Source organism: Crinia signifera, chromosome 4, assembly GCF_055691185.1.
Source record: "Crinia signifera chromosome 4, ASM5569118v1, whole genome shotgun sequence".
Classification (NCBI taxonomy): domain Eukaryota; kingdom Metazoa; phylum Chordata; class Amphibia; order Anura; family Myobatrachidae; genus Crinia; species Crinia signifera.
The window spans coordinates 275055088-275074602 of NC_139220.1; the positions used below are offsets into that span (position 1 = coordinate 275055088).

The 19515-nt window shown below is 45.9% G+C and overlaps 1 protein-coding gene across 2 annotated transcripts in view; it reads left to right on the forward strand.

Annotated features, from left to right (window-relative positions):
* The window catches only part of KCNIP3 (potassium voltage-gated channel interacting protein 3), a 119023-nt gene that overhangs the window by 27065 nt on the left and 72443 nt on the right, over positions 1–19515 (forward strand). Inside the window, exon 2 of one of the 2 annotated variants that reach the window (XM_083184583.1) lies at positions 770–935. In XM_083184583.1, the coding sequence (XP_083040709.1) occupies positions 770–935 (166 nt within the window). Of the gene's footprint in view, positions 1–754; positions 936–19515 lie in introns of those variants that run through there. The other variant, XM_083184582.1, reaches the window with a different exon arrangement.

Sequence of the window (19515 nt, forward strand, 5' to 3'; positions counted from 1 at the left end):
GTTTACACATGGTTGCAGTGTTCACTGTTATGCCAATGCTTGGGGATGACATCAGCTCCAAGTAGAATGCATTTTGCTCTCCCTATGCACTTAAACCCTTATCCTTCCAATGTCCAACACAACGTTGGATACAAGATACCCAGGTTGGATTCCTATTTTACTGAACATGGGTTATTTTTACGGGAGCATTTCACACTAGGCCCTGACGCAGGTTAACCCAGCAATAAACCAGGTTGAATTGGCATAGTGTAAGGCAGGCATGTCCAAATTATGGCCCTGCAGCTCTTGTGAAACTACACATCCCAGCATGCCTTGCCATAGTTTTATCATTCCCTAATAGCAAAACTGTGGCAAGGCATGATGGGACTTGTAGTTTCACAACAGCTGGAGGGCCATAGTTTGGACATGAATGGTGTAAGGGGTATTAGACTTGTTCTGCATGTTTCAATGGCCATTTTCTAGGTTTGTACTGAAAATCAAAGTTAATGTTTACTTAAGAGGATTAATTAAATGGAGAGTGTAATTTGGGAACCCCATGCACCATGATGTTGGGTCACTTCATAAGGTCATCTATCCTTTTGGGTAATAGATCAATTCTAGGGGAAAGCCGACACGTGCTGGGACACCTGGTCCCTAATTACACATTACAGGCCCATATGCACTTATGCACGTACCCACCTGAATCTATACTCAACTGTTGCAAACATAACAGTAATGAGGACTGTTCCCTATGTCTTATCACTGCAATGTCTCCATGATTGTCCTGCAGGATGACATTAAGGAGAATGACGGCAGTTTGCTGGGAGACCCCAGCCAAACCTCCCCTGAGAAGAAGGACGGTGTGAAGTGGCAGAAGCCTCGTCTGACCCGCAGGGCTCTGATGAAATGCTGTCTAGTGAAGTGGGTACTGTCCAGTACTTCCCCGCAAGGTCCAGGTATGTAGAGTCACATGTTCACGGAAAGTGCTCTTCTCAGTGGTAATATGCTGCTAATTCTATTGTAAAGCGCAACGGAATCTGCTGCGCTATATAAGAAACTGAAAATAAATAAATAATGCGCAGATACTGCAGCACTGTGTGTATTGTACTGTTCTCCTCAGTGTGTTCTGTGGTAGCTGTTCAGTGAAAACAAACATCTCTCTGGCAAAAACCACAAATCCCATGTGAAACTAGCCAATGGGAGTCTGGGGGCGGGCTAAGGAGGAGTGTGTGGAACCTTATGTTGAGTACCACGTGGCAGCTGATGCACATGTACTAAGCTTTGAGAAGTGATAAAGGGCCTTATTCTGGTTGATGCAGGCGGACCGCCGTACGTACGGTCCATACGAGCAAATACCGCATTCTTTCGGGGGAGCGTGATTCCGCCCACAACACATCCGCACAGAGTCAGCAACTGACAATGAGGAGAAGCGTTCATATCAGCGAATGCTCCCGTGCACGGACGGTCCACAGCCTCATCAATCGGAGACAGTACGCAGCTCCGTTCAGAGGTGGTGGCGTACACCCGAGCACGGGAGCGTCACTTGTCTGGACCAGCAATTGGTCTGCTAATGTGAAAATTGGTAGAATCCAACTTCAAAGGGAAATAGAGCTGTGTAAATAAATTTTTTGAATTGTATGTTTGTGTTGCAGTGAAAAAGTTGACACATGTCGACTCCTATGAATTGTGTATCCTGTTTTCCTAATATTAAAAGCACACTTGCATTAAGGGTGTAGATCATGGGTCTTCAAACTGTGGCCCTCCAGATGTTGTGAAACTACAAATCCCAGCATGCCTTGCCACAGTTTTGCTATAAGGGAGTGTTAAAACTGTGTTAAGGCATTCTGGGATTTGTAGTTTCACAACATCTGGAGGGCCACAGTTTGAAGACCCATGGTGTAGATGGTTAAAAAGTTACTAAATGGACACATTGAAACATGTATTTGGATTACTACAACATAAAAATAAACATACCTTGAAATGGTGAGAAATGTAGAAAGAGAACCTTCAATCTCTTTTGTGCAACCTCCTTAATTCATTTCTGCTCCTGCCTTTTTATTCTAAATACTGTTTAGGTGATCCGTACTTATGTCTTCAAGCAGTTATTACGGTGGCTTATTCCATCTATTTTCACTTTGATCATTAACATTTCAGAATATATATAAAAACTGCTCTGTCCCTAAAAATCCACAAGGTGGAGCCGTAATGACATACATTCTGTGCTAAAGATTATACAAGTGTCATGGTATAATTTGAATTTGGAATGTAGGATACTGTATGGGCCCACGCCTTTGCATTAGCAGGACTGCTGTGTTTTGTAGCCCTGTTTTCATAGAGCTAACATACATGCTGTAACCATCCTGGGCCTTCCAATGCAGCAGGACAGTCATGGGTTTCTTGTTATAGCATACATCCCAACATGACAGATTCCAGCATGGACAAAATGCTTTCTATTTGGACTTCCCTGTTAATATATTATTGGCTTCACATGTCTATTGCTTTTACTGCAATACAACTGTTCATCTCTAAGGGTGCGTACACACGGGTGCAATTATGTATGAAATCGCTGGCAAAATGGTCGCTCAGCGACCATATTGCCAGTGATTTCATGTGCAGCCGGCGATAGATGGCTGGGAGCGCGCTCCCGCGGCTAACCCTTCATGGTCGCTGGTCGCAGGAGCATGATCCTGCGACCAGCGGCTTCCCCCAGCGATCGCCGGGCAGGAGGTCAGCGCCGGAGAAATCAGCGCTGTTCTCCCATGTCCTGCAACGCTGCTCCCTCCCTCCTCCCGTCACCTGCTGCTGCGCTCAGCCTCCGCCCCGTAGCAGTGTCTCCTTTTCATCGCTGATGAAAAGGAGACACTAGCAATATGATTGCTGGGGATATATGGCTAGCAATATATCCCCAGCAATCATATAGACCCGTGTGTACACAGCATTAGACATTAAGCAAATAATGTAAATAATTTAGTTTAGTCCCTTCAGATAACATGTACTTGGCTGATGAGGCCAAAACATCAGATACCCCCGATCTGCGTTGCTTCACTGGTATCTAACCATTAAACCTACTGTATTATGTTGCAAATTTGTGAGGAACTGAATACAAAAATTATGAACCAATCCTATCCACTTCTCAAATTTTATAAATTATTCAGTCTCACAAAAACCACAAGGTGGCGCTGTATTGACATGAATTTTTACATATTTCTGTTTTATAAATGCTGAAGCTTATGTAGTAGAGGGGGCATCCCATAGCATCTCCAATATGAATATAATGTATTTGTATGATCTAAGTCTACAGATCTAATTCCTTATTGCAAGCACCATCGCAATCTAATGGCTGCACATGCACACTGCAGCTCAGATGCATGCACAGTAAGAAAACATCGACCAACCTGCGTACTTCATCCAATACTACCCTCCTGGAGCTGCCAGGAGGCTCCTCAAAATCGGGTGGCTCTCCCTGCCCCCAGGAAAGATGGGCAGGTATCTCGCTTTCCCCGCCAGCCCCCACAGACAGAGGAGTAGCTCGGTGACATTGTCCTCGGAGCAAGGGTATGTTTTGTCACTTCCCCATCCCAGCCTCTCACATATTATGCCACACAAACCCGGAATGCCCTTTACACATTATGCCACACACCATAATGCCAATTACCAGGGGAGACTCCAGAGGGGGAGACTGCAGCACAGTTCAAAATCTAAATAGGGGAGCCACACCCACTACTACCAACTGCCATTCCGAACTGACCCACTGGCAAATGGTGTTTCTCCCCTATTTGAATTATGAACTGTGCTGCAGCTCCCCCTCTGGAGCCAGCACTGCCCATTACACATTATGCTACACACCCTAATGCCCATTGAACATTATGACACACACCATAATGCCCATTTCACATTATGACACACACCCATAGTGCCTGTTAAACATTCTGCCACACACCATAATGCCGTTTACACACATAATGCCCCTTAATGTGCCGCTTACCTACATGTTTGTTACCAGGTGGTTATTTAGTCATTGCCAGGGGTTTCTTGCTCATCGAAAGGAGTTTCATGCTTCTTGCCAGGGGTTACATGCTCATTGCCAGGGGGGCTTACATGCTCATTGCTAGGGGGTTACATGATCGTTGCCAGGGAGGGTTACAAGCTTGTTGCTAGATGGGTTCCAAGCTTGTTTCTAGGGGTTGCAGCGCCACAGCACACCCGGAATCTGCAATTACGGGTAGCGCTGGGCCCGACAGAAGCTAGAGTTCAGGAGACCTCTAATGTCTGTCTTCTTTAAGACAGTGGCCATTTTTGGACAGGCGTAGGGACTCCATTCTGCATCTGGGTGGAGACTCTGCACCCCTGCTGTGCCGCTTCCCCCGCCATTATCTCCCGGCACAGCAGAGGAGGAGGGAGAGTAGGCCAGCTGCATGCCATCTATACTCCTCAGCTCCTGTAGCTTGAGCTTCACCGGAGCCACCCTGTCTACGCCTCTGCCCACACACAATAATCCTGTATTTCAGAGGCGTAACACTGGGAGGCAATGAAGTAATCTGCTTCCAGGCTCTTTCTCAAAAGGGGGCACCTCTCCTCCCCTGCAAGTTTAAATCAGTTCATTGAAAGCTGTCGATATCTCTTCTGTGACTGACTCCCCTTCCTAGTAGGGCAACAGACGTTGCACTCTTTATTCTAAACATAACTCACACCCTGTATTAGAACCCATGACCTGTTCCACTAGAAGCAGACACCTTACTGATTTAGCTCTTTGCACCTGCATAGGAAGCTTGCGAATTCTAGCTATAAAAGAAGTTACTACATAACATTGCTCTGCCTAATAGTAATGGTTTTGAACTAATAATTGTGCATAGTCAAAATCTACACTTTTACAGTAGCAAATAGCTCTATCAGTAAGGTGCAAGGGCGTAACTACCATAGATGCTGGAGGTGCAGCTGCTATGGGGCCCAGAGCTGAGAGGGGCCCACTTTGCCTGTCAAAGTATCATGTGCTGTATACATTTTTCAGCAAGTAGGGGCCCTTACAATCTTTTGCTATGCGGCCCACATGTATCTAGTTACGCGACTAAGGTGTCTGCCTAAAGTGAGAGGGGTTAGAAGAACTTGGCCAATAAAGACTTGCCAGTTTTAAGGTATATTTCTCTAAATAGCTTAATAATGGTTTAAATTATGTGGGACCAGCAGTGGCAAACGCAGAATTTTTAGAGGGAGGTTTCCGAATGTAATCCACAATCTCCCACTCTGCAGCACATTGGAGCAAGTGCGGGAGTCTGGGGGAGTGGTAACAGCCCTGAAATTTGGTCTTTTTTACACCAGATATCATGTATATGGAATGCAGTATTAATATTTACCACAACAGATGGTCTATATTATAGTCTGTTTAAAACGTTTAAATAAAATAAAGGTGCCCATACACGGTGCGATAGCACCGTGGGATGCGATGCACGCTACTGCGGGCATCTCATCGCACAGTACAAAAAGTATGTGCTGCACAAAAAGTATGTGTTCGCACCGCATGCAAAACACATGCGTTGCGAATGCGATGCGATCCAGCCCATAACGGGTGCGATCATCACACCGTGTATGCAGGGGCGGATCCAGGATAAAATGACAGGGGGGGGGAACCATGATAAAAGAAGGTTTGGGTGGGGGAGGGGCGTTGTTAGTGGTGCCAGTGTACATGCTAAGAGAGCAGCAGAGAGAGGGTGGAAATGGGTTTAAAAATAGGCCCTGGCATTTAAAGTACGCAGGCCCACCATGGCGACAAAAGAAAAGGATGTAGTTGTACCCGCGCCGAAGGCATGCTCCGGAAAAGGGGGTGTGGCCCCTCAACAGGGGGCGTGTCCTTGAGTGTGGTGTACCACACCATATACAACTTCTACACATTATGCACCAAAATACTACACCCCATTATACTTGCCCATTACACATGATGCCAAATGGAATTAACCAAAATTCACATAATGCCACATGAATCGAGCCAAAATTCATAAAATGCCACACGGATTGAGCCAAAATTCACATAATGCCACACGGATTGAGCCAAAATTCACATAATGCCACACGGATTGAGCCAAAATTCACATAATGCCACAAGGATTGAGCCAAAATTCACGTAATGCCACACGGATTGAGCTAAAATTCCCATAATAACCCACAAATTAAGCCAAAATTCACATAATGCCACACGGATTGAGCCAAAATTCACATAATGCCACACGGATTGAGCCAAAATTCACATAATGCCACAAGGATTGAGCCAAAATTCACGTAATGCCACACGGATTGAGCCAAAATTCCCATAATAACACACAAATTAAGCCAAAATTCACATAATGCCACACGGATTGAGGCAAAATTTACATAATGCCACACGGATTGAGCTAGAATTCACATAATGCCACATAGATTAAGCCAAAATTCACAATACGCTTCATAAACGGAGATTTTCCACCAAAGGCGTGCATTAAACATTTACACCATAATGTCCATTATGTATTATGCCAAACACCATAATGCCTATTAAAAATTATGCTACATAAGTGCTGCTTATCTACATGCTCACTGCCAAGGGTTCCATGCTCATTGCCAGAGGTTCCATGCTCGTTGCCATGTGGGATTACATGCTCGTTGCCAAGGGGGAATACATGCTCGCGGTAAATTGTGGACAGCCGCCGCCAGGCAGAAGTGATAGCCACTGACAGTGGCAGAGCCTGGCTGTATTCAGTGCAGGTCCTGGCTATTTGAAATAATACCCCTCTCACACCAGAAAATGCATTTCCAGGTTGGCCCCTTTTACACCAGCCTAGCCCCTGCATTTTCTGGTGTGAGGGGGAGAGAAAACCACCTCTCCCCCCTTTAACCAGTTATCTAATTTAACCGGCTATATCTTCGGAACCAACTGACCCATTTACATGAGACAAGTATCATACTGAAGAACTTTTGAGTGGGCTTTGAATGATTTTGGTCCAGTGAAACTGGAACGTTTGGTTCCAGAGTAATTTGCCCTCAAAGAACACGAACAGCAATGGAATTACATTTCAAAAATAAAAAAATCACGGGGGGGGGGGCACGTGCTCGGGTTACCCCCCCCCCCCCAGAATCAGTACTGCACTTTCTAAGCTCACAATCTCCCACTTCATGGTAAGGCTCCTGTCTCTTCCTCCTGGCAGCTACTCTCTGGTCCAGTGCAATGTTTGAGGGCTCAGATCCACACATACAGTAAATGTGGTAGAATGGGATACAGTCATTTGGTCTACAACAACTAGGTCGACAAGCATTGGGACGACACCACTAGGTCGACAGGCAACAAGGTCGACATGGGTTTAGGTCGACATGGATCAAGGTCAACTGGGGTCTAGGTCGACATGAGTCTAGGTTGACAGGTCATGTCGGCTCAAAAAACAGTGAAAACCCCCATGTCGACCTTGCCCATGTCGACCTTATGCTTGTGACGACCTAATGTCCTGTCGACCTAGACACATGTCGACCTTGGCCCTTGTCGATCTAAACCCATGTCGACCTTGCTGCCTGTCGACCTTGCTGCCTGTCGGCCCAATGCTTGTCGACCTAGTTGTTGTAGACCTAACAACCCACACCCGGTACAATAAGCTGGTACACTACACAAGTGCAGCAGCTCCTCTCTGTCCCTTACACTGCATGATGTGGTGGCAGCTCTATTGATCATACCATATGCCAGTGCTATTGTTGTCATAATTGCCAAGAGGAGGGGGCATACACCCCCCCCCCACCCCCCGCATTTGTCTATGCCCAGTACATGTAGGTGCTGTATTGATGGGAGAGGGGTTGTAGAACTTGCAGATGCAAGTTAAAAAAGTGTTTTGTCAACTTTTTCCAAAATTGTATTAACCCCTTCCCGACGCAGCCTGTTTTTGCCTTCCTGACAGAGGCCTTTTTTTCAAATCTGACATGTATCACTTAAGTGGGGATAACTTTTTTTTGCTTTTACTTATCCCAGTGATTTTGAGATTGTTTTCCCGTGACACATTGTACTTTAAATTAGTGGTAAATTTTGGTCGATACAGTTTTATTTTTTTTGTGAAAAATACCAAAATGTCGTAAAAAAATGGAACATTTTGCTATTTGCAAAATGTAAAATTTTCTGCTTGTGAGACAAATAATCATACCACTCAAAATAGTTAATAACTAACATAAACCATATCTAAACTTTATTATTACATCATTATTTCAACCTCCTTTAATTTTTTTGGACACTAGGGGGCAGCAGAGTCTAAATTTTACACATCACACATTAAACGCTGCTTTTGGCTGTTCACGTTTGAACAGCCAATCGCAGCGATCGCCCATGACAGGGGGCATCGCTGCCCCCCCTGGGCAATGAGGGAGGATGTCTGCTGTCAGGGACAGCAGACATCGTCCCTCTGTCACCGCGTCTGTAGATGCGGTGACAATTCAAAGGCATGACGTACATTTATGCCATGTGTCGGGAAGTACATCCCGACCATGACGTAAATGTACGTCAAATGTCGGGAAGGGGTTAAAACACTGAAAAATCACTTTACATAAATGTACATGTAGCCAAATGCTGTAAAAATGTAAAAAAAAATGACTGGCTTGGAAAAATCAGTAATTTGTCATCTTTTAAACCTCCAATACTTTCTTTATGGCAACAAACAACCAGGGCCAGATTTGGGGGTCAGGCTGCGCCTAGGCACAACATTTGTGGCCGCCACCCCTATTAGGGGTGTGGCGTGATGATGTCACACACATTAGTTTGGACTGGACGGGAGGAAGGGAGGGAGGACCCAGAGGGAGGGAGGAACAACACACTGGGGTCAATGGTTTCTCCGCTTTTTATGCATTTCTCCGAGGTGCATTAGCTTTTTGTTGATAAGTTGCACAACATTCCCCTGAGACCAGAACATTGGTATTTGTAATTGAATTCTGTATTTCTCAGTTGTGCAATTTTTTTTTTAAAGCTGTCGCTCAGAAGTCAGGGGACAGGACAATGAAATAAGCATCAGAGTGGCCGAGACCGAGGGTTAGGTTCCGTTAAAGGGAGTAGATGATAGTATAAAGCTGGGTACACACTATGCGATATTATGTACAATTTATCATTATGAGGGAATTTGTAGCTATGGGTGTCCACGACACACATAGTGGGAGAATAAATTAGTGTGCCGAGCTCAGCGAGGCACCGGGCCCGCTGCGTGGCGAGCTAAGCGCGCCCGCAAGGGGGGGAGGGGCGATCCACATCCCCCTTGTTGGGATTTCGGCGGCCGGGATTTTGAACGCCGGGATTCCGACCGCCGGCATTCCAACCGCGGGGATTTTGTATCAAACTCTGTGTAAGGGAACCTGTGTATTAGGAAGTGGTAGATATCACATTAGTGTAAGGGAACCTGTGTATTAGGAAGTTGTAGATATCATATTGTTGTAAGGGAACTTGTGTATTAGGAAGTTGTAGATATCATATTGTTGTAAGGGAACTTGTGTATTAGGAAGTGGTAGATATCACATTGTTGTAAGGGAACTTGTGTATTAGGAAGTGGTAGATATCACATTAGTGTAAGGGAAACTGTGTATTAGGAAGTGGTAGATATCACATTGGTGTAAGGGAAACTGTGTATTAGGAAGTGGTAGATATCACATTAGTGTAAGGGAAACTGTGTATTAGGAAGTGGTAGATATCACATTGCTGTAAGGGAACCTGTGTATTAGGAAGTTGTAGATATCATATTGTTGTAAGGGAACCTGTGTATTAGGAAGTGGTAGATATCACAATGTTGTAAGGGAACCTGTGTATTAGGAAGTGGTAGATATCACAATGTTGTAAGGGAACTTGTGTATTAGGAAGTGGTAGATATCACATTAGGTAAGGGAAACTGTGTATTAGGAAGTGGTAGATATCACATTAGTGTAAGGGAAACTGTGTATTAGGAAGTGGTAGATATCACATTGGTGTAAGGGAAACTGTGTATTAGGAAGTGGTAGATATCACATTGCTGTAAGGGAACCTGTGTATTAGGAAGTTGTAGATATCATATTGTTGTAAGGGAACTTGTGTATTAGGAAGTTGTAGATATCATATTGTTGTAAGGGAACTTGTGTATTAGGAAGTGGTAGATATCACATTGTTGTAAGGGAACTTGTGTATTAGGAAGTGGTAGATATCACATTAGTGTAAGGGAAACTGTGTATTAGGAAGTGGTAGATATCACATTGGTGTAAGGGAAACTGTGTATTAGGAAGTGGTAGATATCACATTAGTGTAAGGGAAACTGTGTATTAGGAAGTGGTAGATATCACATTGCTGTAAGGGAACCTGTGTATTAGGAAGTTGTAGATATCATATTGTTGTAAGGGAACCTGTGTATTAGGAAGTTGTAGATATCATATTGTTGTAAGGGAACTTGTGTATTAGGAAGTGGTAGATATCACATTGTTGTAAGGGAACTTGTGTATTAGGAAGTGGTAGATATCACATTAGTGTAAGGGAAACTGTGTACTAGGAAGTGGTAGATATCACATTGTTGTAAGGGAACCTGTGTATTAGGAAGTGGTAGATATCACAATGTTGTAAGGGAACTTGTGTATTAGGAAGTGGTAGATATCACATAAGTGTAAGGGAACTTGTGTATTAGGAAGTGGTAGATATCACATTGTTGTAAGGGAACTTGTGTATTAGGAAGTGGAAGATATCACATTAGTGTAAGGGACCTGTGTATTAGGAAGTGGTAGATATCACATTAGTGTAAGGGAACCTGGGTATTAGGAAGTGGTAGATATCACATTGGTGTAATGGAACCTGTGTATTAGAAAGTGGTAGATATCACATTGGTGTAAAGGAACCTGTGTATTAGGAAGTGGTAGATATCACATTAGTGTAAGGGAACCTGTGTATTGGGAAGTGGTAGATATCACATTGTTGTAAGGGAACCTGTGTATTAGGAAGTGGTAGACATTACTTTGGTGTAAGGGAACCTGTGTATTAGGAAGTGGTAGATATCACATTGGTGTAAGGGAACCTGGGTATTAGGAAGTGGTACATATCACATTGGTGTAAGGGAACCTGTGCAGGGTCAGCCGGGCCCGGTAAAATAGAGGGGCGTGGCCACCAGGTGCGAGGGGGAATTTAGGGTACTTATGAGTTATCCGGGCGCCCGATTTCTAAATCGGGTCGGATCGGGCACATCGCATCGCATGCGACCATCGGATGCGATGCGATGCGATGCGATGACCCGATTTTTCCATAGGAATCAATGTTAAAATGGACAGAGTCCATTTTAACATGGAATTCAATGGGAAAAAGGGGTCCTCTTCATACCCCTACTATCCAAGTGGGCATGGAGTTGGATATAAACCTGTGGCGAGCGTAGCGAGCCACCGAGCCCGAAGCGTGGCGAGCGTAGCGAGCCCCGCGAGGGGACATAGAATACCGTCCCCTCGCGGGGCTCGCTTCGCTCGCCACGCTTCGGGCTCGGTGGCTCGCTACGCTCGCCACAGGTTTATATCCAACTCCATGCCCACTTGGATAGTAGGGGTATGAAGAGGACCCCTTTTTCCCATTGAATTCCATGTTAAAATGGACTCTGTCCATTTTAACATTGATTCCTATGGAAAAATCGGGTCATCGCATCCGATGGTCGCATGCGATGCGATATCGCATCGCATCGCATCTGATTGTATGCCTTAACTTAAGGCATACAATCAAAAAATCGGGCGCCCAGATAACTCATAAGTACCGAATTTAGTTTTCAGAACATGGCGGGCACCACACCAAGGAATGGGCTGACACTAGCATTTGCAAATGTCGGCATATTCTGGAAACCAGCAATGTCCATCTCTGAATTAGCACCAAAGTGCTTGAAGGGATGGATCTTTTAAGGCTCCAACAGTGCAACCAGAAAGACCAACAATGGAAACACATGGCCAGTGCTGCTATTGTCATTCGCTGCTCTTTTGTAGTATATTGTTGTCATGCTGAAGGCAGGAATTACGTGCTCTACTGTCATTTGCAGAGATATGCCATGGTAACCTATCCGACCCTGACTGCTGCTGGCAGCCATGGGGTAACAGATTTTTGATAGTTACAGTAGATGGGCTTGGGCATTGTAATCAGCAAGAACCTGGATGCCACCGATGACCAGGAGGCAGGGGATTGCTGATGCTGTCATTTGCTGGCCTCTTGCATTATTTATAGATAGCAGAGGCTCGGCTCTCATCCTAAAAACTGGGAAAGTGCTGTTTCTTGGCATCACCCACACCACGGCTTTCTGCGCACCCACGAGGCATTACTACATCTCAGGAGACAGGCAGCTGTTTTCCCCTGCATAGCTGCCTTTCATCTACACAGAAATGCACTGTTTTCATGAGTTTCACTTAACTTCTGGAAATAGTAGCCCAGATTCGACATTACCGTAACCCCATCAAAGTGTAATAAAGACAAAGGGCGGGATGTATTAATATACATCGCCGCCCAGCCGCGGCTATGCTACCGCATATGTACTAACATATGCGGCTAGCATCGGGGTGCAGTGACGGAGACCCCCGTGATACCTGTAATGTGGTGTGTGGGGGTCTCCGTCACATCCCGGCGGATGTCAGTGTCCCCGGCGTCTCCTCCTCCCTCCCTGCAGCCGAATGTCCTCCCGGCTGTGACACCTGCTGGGGGAGGAGGAGATCGATGGAGGATGGGAGGGGGGGTCGCGCGGGCAGCGATAGAAGCCCATAGGCTTCTATAGGGTATCGCCACCCAGAGCTGGCGATACCCTGCCAGGCGGAGACGGGGCGGACGGGTAATGGTACATAGGAAAATGCATTAAAACCCACGCTTTACCGCATTTTCCCTTTAGTACATCCCGCCCTAAGGGTTATTGTCTACCAACAGTCCAGATTACCAGGAACAGAACAAAGTGTGGCTGGCATCACCTGTAAGGGACGTGGTTTGGGTGCACAGGTCCTGTGCAGCTCTTCTAACTTCAGGCATCTTTTGTGACTAGGAAGCACGAGGAGACTGTGCTGAATAATTTGACGTGACAACTTTATACTGTATGTGACTAAGGGGGTATTCAATCCTGGTTGTAAACTACCAACCTGTAGTTTCGTTTTGCTCATCTGTCCAGTCTTAAATTGACAGTGAAGTCTTCAGAACCAGATTCAGAAACGGGAACGGAACTGGGACCAGGATCCAGGGTAGGATTGTGGAGAGGTTAGAGAATACAAATCAATCAAAATTTTGACGTACATAGACTGCTCCCAACAGAAATAACTGTCTAGTTCAAATTGTCGTAATCATGACTAAAAACTGTCAAAACCAACTTCACATTTCAAACCACTTTTCTAAACTCCAACTCGACAAAATGGTAAAAAGTTGAAAGTAAGAACTTAATTAACAACTATCGAGAGAAACGGATTCGACAGTCGGGGAAAAAAGGATTGAATAGTCAAAAGTAATACGACTACTTTTTCTGTCGAAAAATAAGAAGTTCTCGCCAAAACCAAGATTTCGACAGAGATTGAATACCCCTGTATATGGAGCAGAACAGAACTTGTATTGGAATAAAGTTTTGGCTGCAAGTAGGAATGCCAATCCCGGGTTTAGGGATTGAAAAATGCTCCATGCCGGAATTGGCCTCCCTAATAAAAATAATATATACTTTTGCCACTTTGTTAGTTGGCAATGACCAACAAATTTAAGTAGATTAAAAAAACAACTGAACAGAAAGCAAGTGTTGATTTATTCATTAGACCTACTGTACAGTGCTTGAGAATATCATATAAAGATGTATTGTATCTATATTGATCTTGATATGTGACCTGCCCTCTTTATGTACAGTTTATTGGAGAATATATTAAACAATGTTCCCAATTCTCCAAGAATGTCCAAGAGAATTTCAAATTGGAGGAAGACCTAGATGCCCAGTCACTTCTCCTGAAAGGTGGCTGGGGACATGATGTGATGATCCAAATTCCAACATCTAGACACATCAGCCTGTTAAAAATTATTTGGAAGCGGTATACTGATCTAAGTTGTCATAATGGGCCTTATTCTAGTTCACTCTTTCTGACAAAATCCTTCTTAGATGGACAAAACCATGTGCACTGCAGGTGGGGCAGATGTAAATTGTGCAGAGAGAATTAGATTTGGGTGGGATTTTACTTCAAAGTGAGATCTATATTGCAGTGTAAAAATAAAGCAGCCAGTATTTACCCTGCACAGAAACAAAATAACTCACCCAAATCTAATTCTCTCTGCACATTTTACATCTGCCCCCCTGCAGTGCACATGGTTTTGTCCATCTAAGAAGGATTTTGTCAGAAAGAGTGAACTAGAATAAGGCCCAATGTGCCTGCCCAATTGATAACACAAATGGTGTAATCAAGTTCCGCCTACATCCTTTTTTCCTTCCCCTTCTGGGGGACAGGTATCAAAAATGGGTAACTAGAATATTGCATGCTGGGTAAATTATTGCTAATGTGCAATCCTTGTACTCTGCATGAGGATCCTAAATTCTGGAACGTTTTTCTGGGGTAGGGGTTATAGGGTCGACTCAATTAAGGTCGACACTCAATAGAAAGACCACTATTGGTCGTCTGGCCATAGGATGACACTTTAAAAAGGTCGACATGTAGAAATATCGACACAAACAATAGGTCAACATGGGAAATGTCGACATGAGTTTTCACAGTTGGTTTTGTTGGCTGTTGACTTAAGTCAACATGGAATAGAATAGAATCCCTTTATTCGTCTCCCAATGGAGAAATTTCAGGACACCGTATCAGTGTACCACACTCTCGCTCTCTTCGCTCACCATACTTTGGGCGCGGTACCACCCTACACTCGGCACACTATTATATTCTCCCTCTATGTCCACGCCGATAGTTAAGTATGAGAAACACCTGTTCTGGGGAAAAAAAGGTGAAAAACTCATGTCAACCTTTTTTTTATGTCAACCTTTTCTATGTCAACATATTGCTTGTATCGACCTTTTGTCTCTATCGATCTAAGCCATGTCGACCTTTTTAAGGTCAACCAATAGTGGTCGACCTATAGAGTGCTGACGTAATTTGACGTTTTGGAGTAGAACAGACATTGCGACGGGGATGCTACGGCATTAAATAATGTAGCAGTGCCATATCTAGCGGGTGACATCAGTGTTTTATGGCCTCTCCTGTGTGTGCCCTGTTGGGCAATGAAAATAAAGATTAGCCGCATATTAAATAAATCATAGCATTAGTGTAATGTTAAAGAGGTTGGCCTTGTGGCACAGCCCGGTGACAGCTATAGCTGCAGGGAGCTGGACAGACATATTTGCCAAGTTAAAGGACAACTTCACCCGAAAATTCAGACGCACAGATATAAAATCCATGTAATCTTTCCTATGTAAATTTGATATAAACCACAATGTCCTATGAACTGTTCCCGTCACGGGGATCTATGGGGCATATTTCTATTTACTGGCAATTATCATTTCTTATTGACGCAATAACAAATTCATTATTGTGGCAATGTATCAAAGAACAACTGCTGGGACATGGGCTCTGATAGTAGCCTTCCCTAATTCCAGGTTCAGATCCAAGATACTGTACTTAGGGTGGGTAGACATCAGAACGACCCATGTCTTCCAATGGTAGGGGCAATTTCCCTTTGCACCATGTCATATTGCCGGTACTCACCAGAAAGATTTATTAAATGATTCCATCTTTCAATCATAGGTGCCGATTTATGTTTTTGCTGGTGGGTGCTCAAGCCAAAAAATATAGAGGAGTGGCTTCATGGGGAAGGGGCGTGGCCACAAAATAATACCAATTTATATTACGGAGCACAGTTGTCTCCAAAATTCAAATTACGACAACAGAGTTCCACGTACGCAAAATGCCCCCATAGTGCAGGTACATAAATGCCCCCACAGTGCAGGTACATAAATGCCCCCACAGTGCAGGTACATAAATGCCCACACAGTGCAGGTACATAAATGCCCCCACAGTGCAGGTACTCCGCGGACAGAATACGCTCTTCCCGGCATACTGTTTCCCAGGTGGTGGGTCCGGCAATGTGGGTGCTGCAGCCGCAAATTAGACTGTAGAAGCCAGCTTGTCTGGCTGAAAACAGCATAAACTCACCTGGCTATTGGCAGGAATCCTTAGCTCACACACTTGATCTGGGCCTGGGGGTTCGGCTTGTCTTGATTGACGGGTTGGCTGATTTGAATGACGGTTCAGGATAGGCTGGTTGAGGTCAGAGGTGGAGATTGATGGGGTGATGTTCTTGCTTCCAGAAGATTCTGCCTCTTGCTTCAGGAAACGTTGGCTGTTGAGTACAGACAATTATTAGCCTGTGTTACTGATCTATTATATTCCATATTCTTATCTATCTATTCTTTCCCTTATCACTCTATTTCTTTCTACTCTTACTGTATTCTAAAATCCTATACTTTAATATCTTCCCTGCTCTAATTCTTCTATAGTGATTTTGTGCTGTGGATAGCAGACTATGTCCCCTAGGCCTAGGCGCGCTGCGGGGGCTCCCGCTAGGTATGCGGCGCTAGGGGAACAGAGAGCGGCTGTTAGGGCCAGGGCTAAGCCTCCCTGTAGGGGCGACGAGCGGGGGCTATCCCCCTCTCCTCGTCGGAGGGCTGCCGGAGCGCAGGCGGGACCGCCCGCTCCGGCGGTCACTAGGGCTATGGCGGCGCGTACTAGCGGTGCTGCCGGAGGTACAGGAAAAATGCCTCCGGCTAGCCGCAAGTACCAGGCGGGCACACGGGGGCGTCAGGCGGGCGCACGAGCGGCGGGGACTGGGGCGTCAGAGCCGGCGTCTGTCCCCGCCGAGTCTAACGCAGGCGTACGGCGGAGCTCAGGCACTAGGCCTGGAGCATCCGCCGCAAGAGCAGTGAGGAGGGATGCGGGCGCCGGGAGTCATTCCGGGCCCGCATCCACAGTAAATAAAGAAAGGGGAGCGAGGGCGCGGCGCAACGGTCGGGGGACCGGAGCGCACATAAAAACAAAAAAGGGGGGTGCAGTGCCTATGAGCACTGGGCGCGTAATGGCTGCCAGGGGAGGAGAAGGCAGCAGGGGTTGTACAGCTCACCTTGCTGAGGGTGTTGCAGGCACTTCTGTGCCTGGAGCGCCCTCTGCTGTAAGAGGAAGGAATGGCAGGAGGCTACAGGCAAAAGGGAAAGGAGTAAATATGAGTGCAGCGCCATCTGGTGGAGTTAGGCCTGATAGCAACCCCAGGGGACAATTCATGGAGGATATGAGGCATAAGCTCACTGAGGCCGAATTTGCCATGCTCAAATCGGCCGTAGCTATGTGGCGGGATAGTAGTGAGGGTTCCGCTGACTCCGGGTCCACGGGCAGCGAATCAGGTGAAGCGGGTTCGCTGAGCAGCGAATCTGATCCGCAAGAGCAAGGCTCCTTTGCTGGTTCAAATGAAGAAGGTGGGGGTAGTGACAGGGGCCAACAAAGTGATTCAGAAACGAATCCGGTAGAGGGGGTTAGAAAGTCTAACGCCAGATCTAGACGGGCAGCGAGGAGGAGGTTGGTCGCAGAGAAGGCTAAAGAGAGCGATAGGGTCCCACAAGGGGCCAGATTGCAACCGGGTCGCTCATATGCGGACGCGGTGACAGGGAGGAACACAGATGGTAACACGGTGTCATTGGATGCATCGGCGCTTACATCTATATGCGCCGCAGTGGTGTCGGCAGTGGCTCCCCTGTTAAACACCGGGCCAGGTGGGCAGGGGAACAATGCTCCATCGGCGACTGTGAAGTCAGTATCTGACATCATAGCCAAAGCAATAGCTCCGGCAATTACTGCTGCGCGAGGGGGAAACACCATTTCCCCAGCAGAAAGGGTATCACCGAATGTTTCAACTGTGATGCAGGTGGTTACTGAACCTCTATTGACAGGTCAAGAATCCGCGGAGCAAGCCATGGAAGGATCATCGTCAAGTCGAGGAGAACGTGAACGTGGAAGAAGGAGGGCAGCATCATCAGACACTGGTGAGTCCACGAATGATCCTGACTGGACAAATGAGGATAATGCAGGGTCTAGCAATGGTGGGTCAGAGGATTCTTCTGTAGAGAAGAAAGCTAAGCGAAAAAGATCTGCAAAGGCTCGGAAGAGACGGCGCAGAAATGAAACCTCGGACTCCTCATTGGCATCTACGTCTTCCGAGGATAAGTCATCCTCGGACGGCGTCACGAGGAGACGCAGGCGAAAAAGGCGTAGAGAGTATAGGTCCCATAGCTCGGGATCCTCTAACGTATCGGTCGAGTCCGATGCGGTGCAATGCGCAAACACCGCTGTTAAGCGGGGTTTGCGTCCTAGGGCTAGGGATAGGATCAGAAAAGGGCGATATGTAGATATCTTTGCTTTAACAAGCAAAGATAGGCGGGCCCTCCTAGCCGCAAGGAAGAAAGGACCCGCTAGCGAGGATGCCTTTCGTACTTATAATAATTGGGTGAGAGGCATACTTATTTTTGCGGCCTGTTATTTAGAGACACATCCAGATGAATATGTGAACCTGGTGAGATACCAGTTCCTTATTCATAAACTCTACACCTCTTACGTCGGACCCGGATGGCGGGTCTATGACGAAGAGTTTAGGAGGAAGCAGCATGGCCGGGAGGTGTACGATTTTGGTAAAAAAGACGTAGAGTTATACGGAGAGGTTGCCGAATCAGCTACACCTATTAGGGCTCCAGAAAATAAGGGGTGGGTAAGGCAGTATGGGAATAGGCCTTACAATAACATTAATAAGGGAAGTAATACGAAGCATGGCCATGGTAGGTGCTACTCATTTAATAATGGGCAATGCAGCCTGGGAAATCGGTGTCGTTTTCGGCACCTTTGTATCAGATGCGGAGGTCCACACGCAATCAAGGATTGCACTAAACCACCAACTGGAGGGGGAGGTGGGGCTCAGTCCACGACAAAACAAAGCCGCGGTCCAGCGGCACCTGTCGTTGGATAGAGCCCCAACTCCAATAATATTGGTCAGGATGTTACCATGGCTGGAACGGTATCCGGACAAAGATGGAGCAAGATTTTTGCAGTCCGGATTTTCAGAAGGTTTTCAATTACCTGTTTCCGCTCCAATTAGTGCGGGAAGTAAGGGAAACTTACGCTCCGCCATGGAACATCCTGACATAATATCACAAAAAGTTGAAGCCGAGGTAAAACTAGGTCGCATGGCAGGCCCGTTTTCAACACCACCAGTTGAGGGACTAATTTTGTCCCCTATTGGGGTGGTTCCCAAAAAAGTTAAAGGGAAGTTCAGGCTGATTCAGCATCTTTCTTGTCCTAGAGGGTCGTCTGTCAATGACGCCATCAATGACGATTTATGCACAGTTAATTATTGTTTATTTGAGGATGCTATGGACATCATTCGAAAAATTGGTCCTGGTGCCCTCATGTGCAAATTGGATGTTGAGTCAGCTTTTAGACTATTACCTTTGCATAAGAACGCATTTCAGTACATGGGATTTAAATTGAATGGGGGTTTTTACATAGACAAATGTTTGCCCATGGGTTGCTCCATTTCATGTGCTT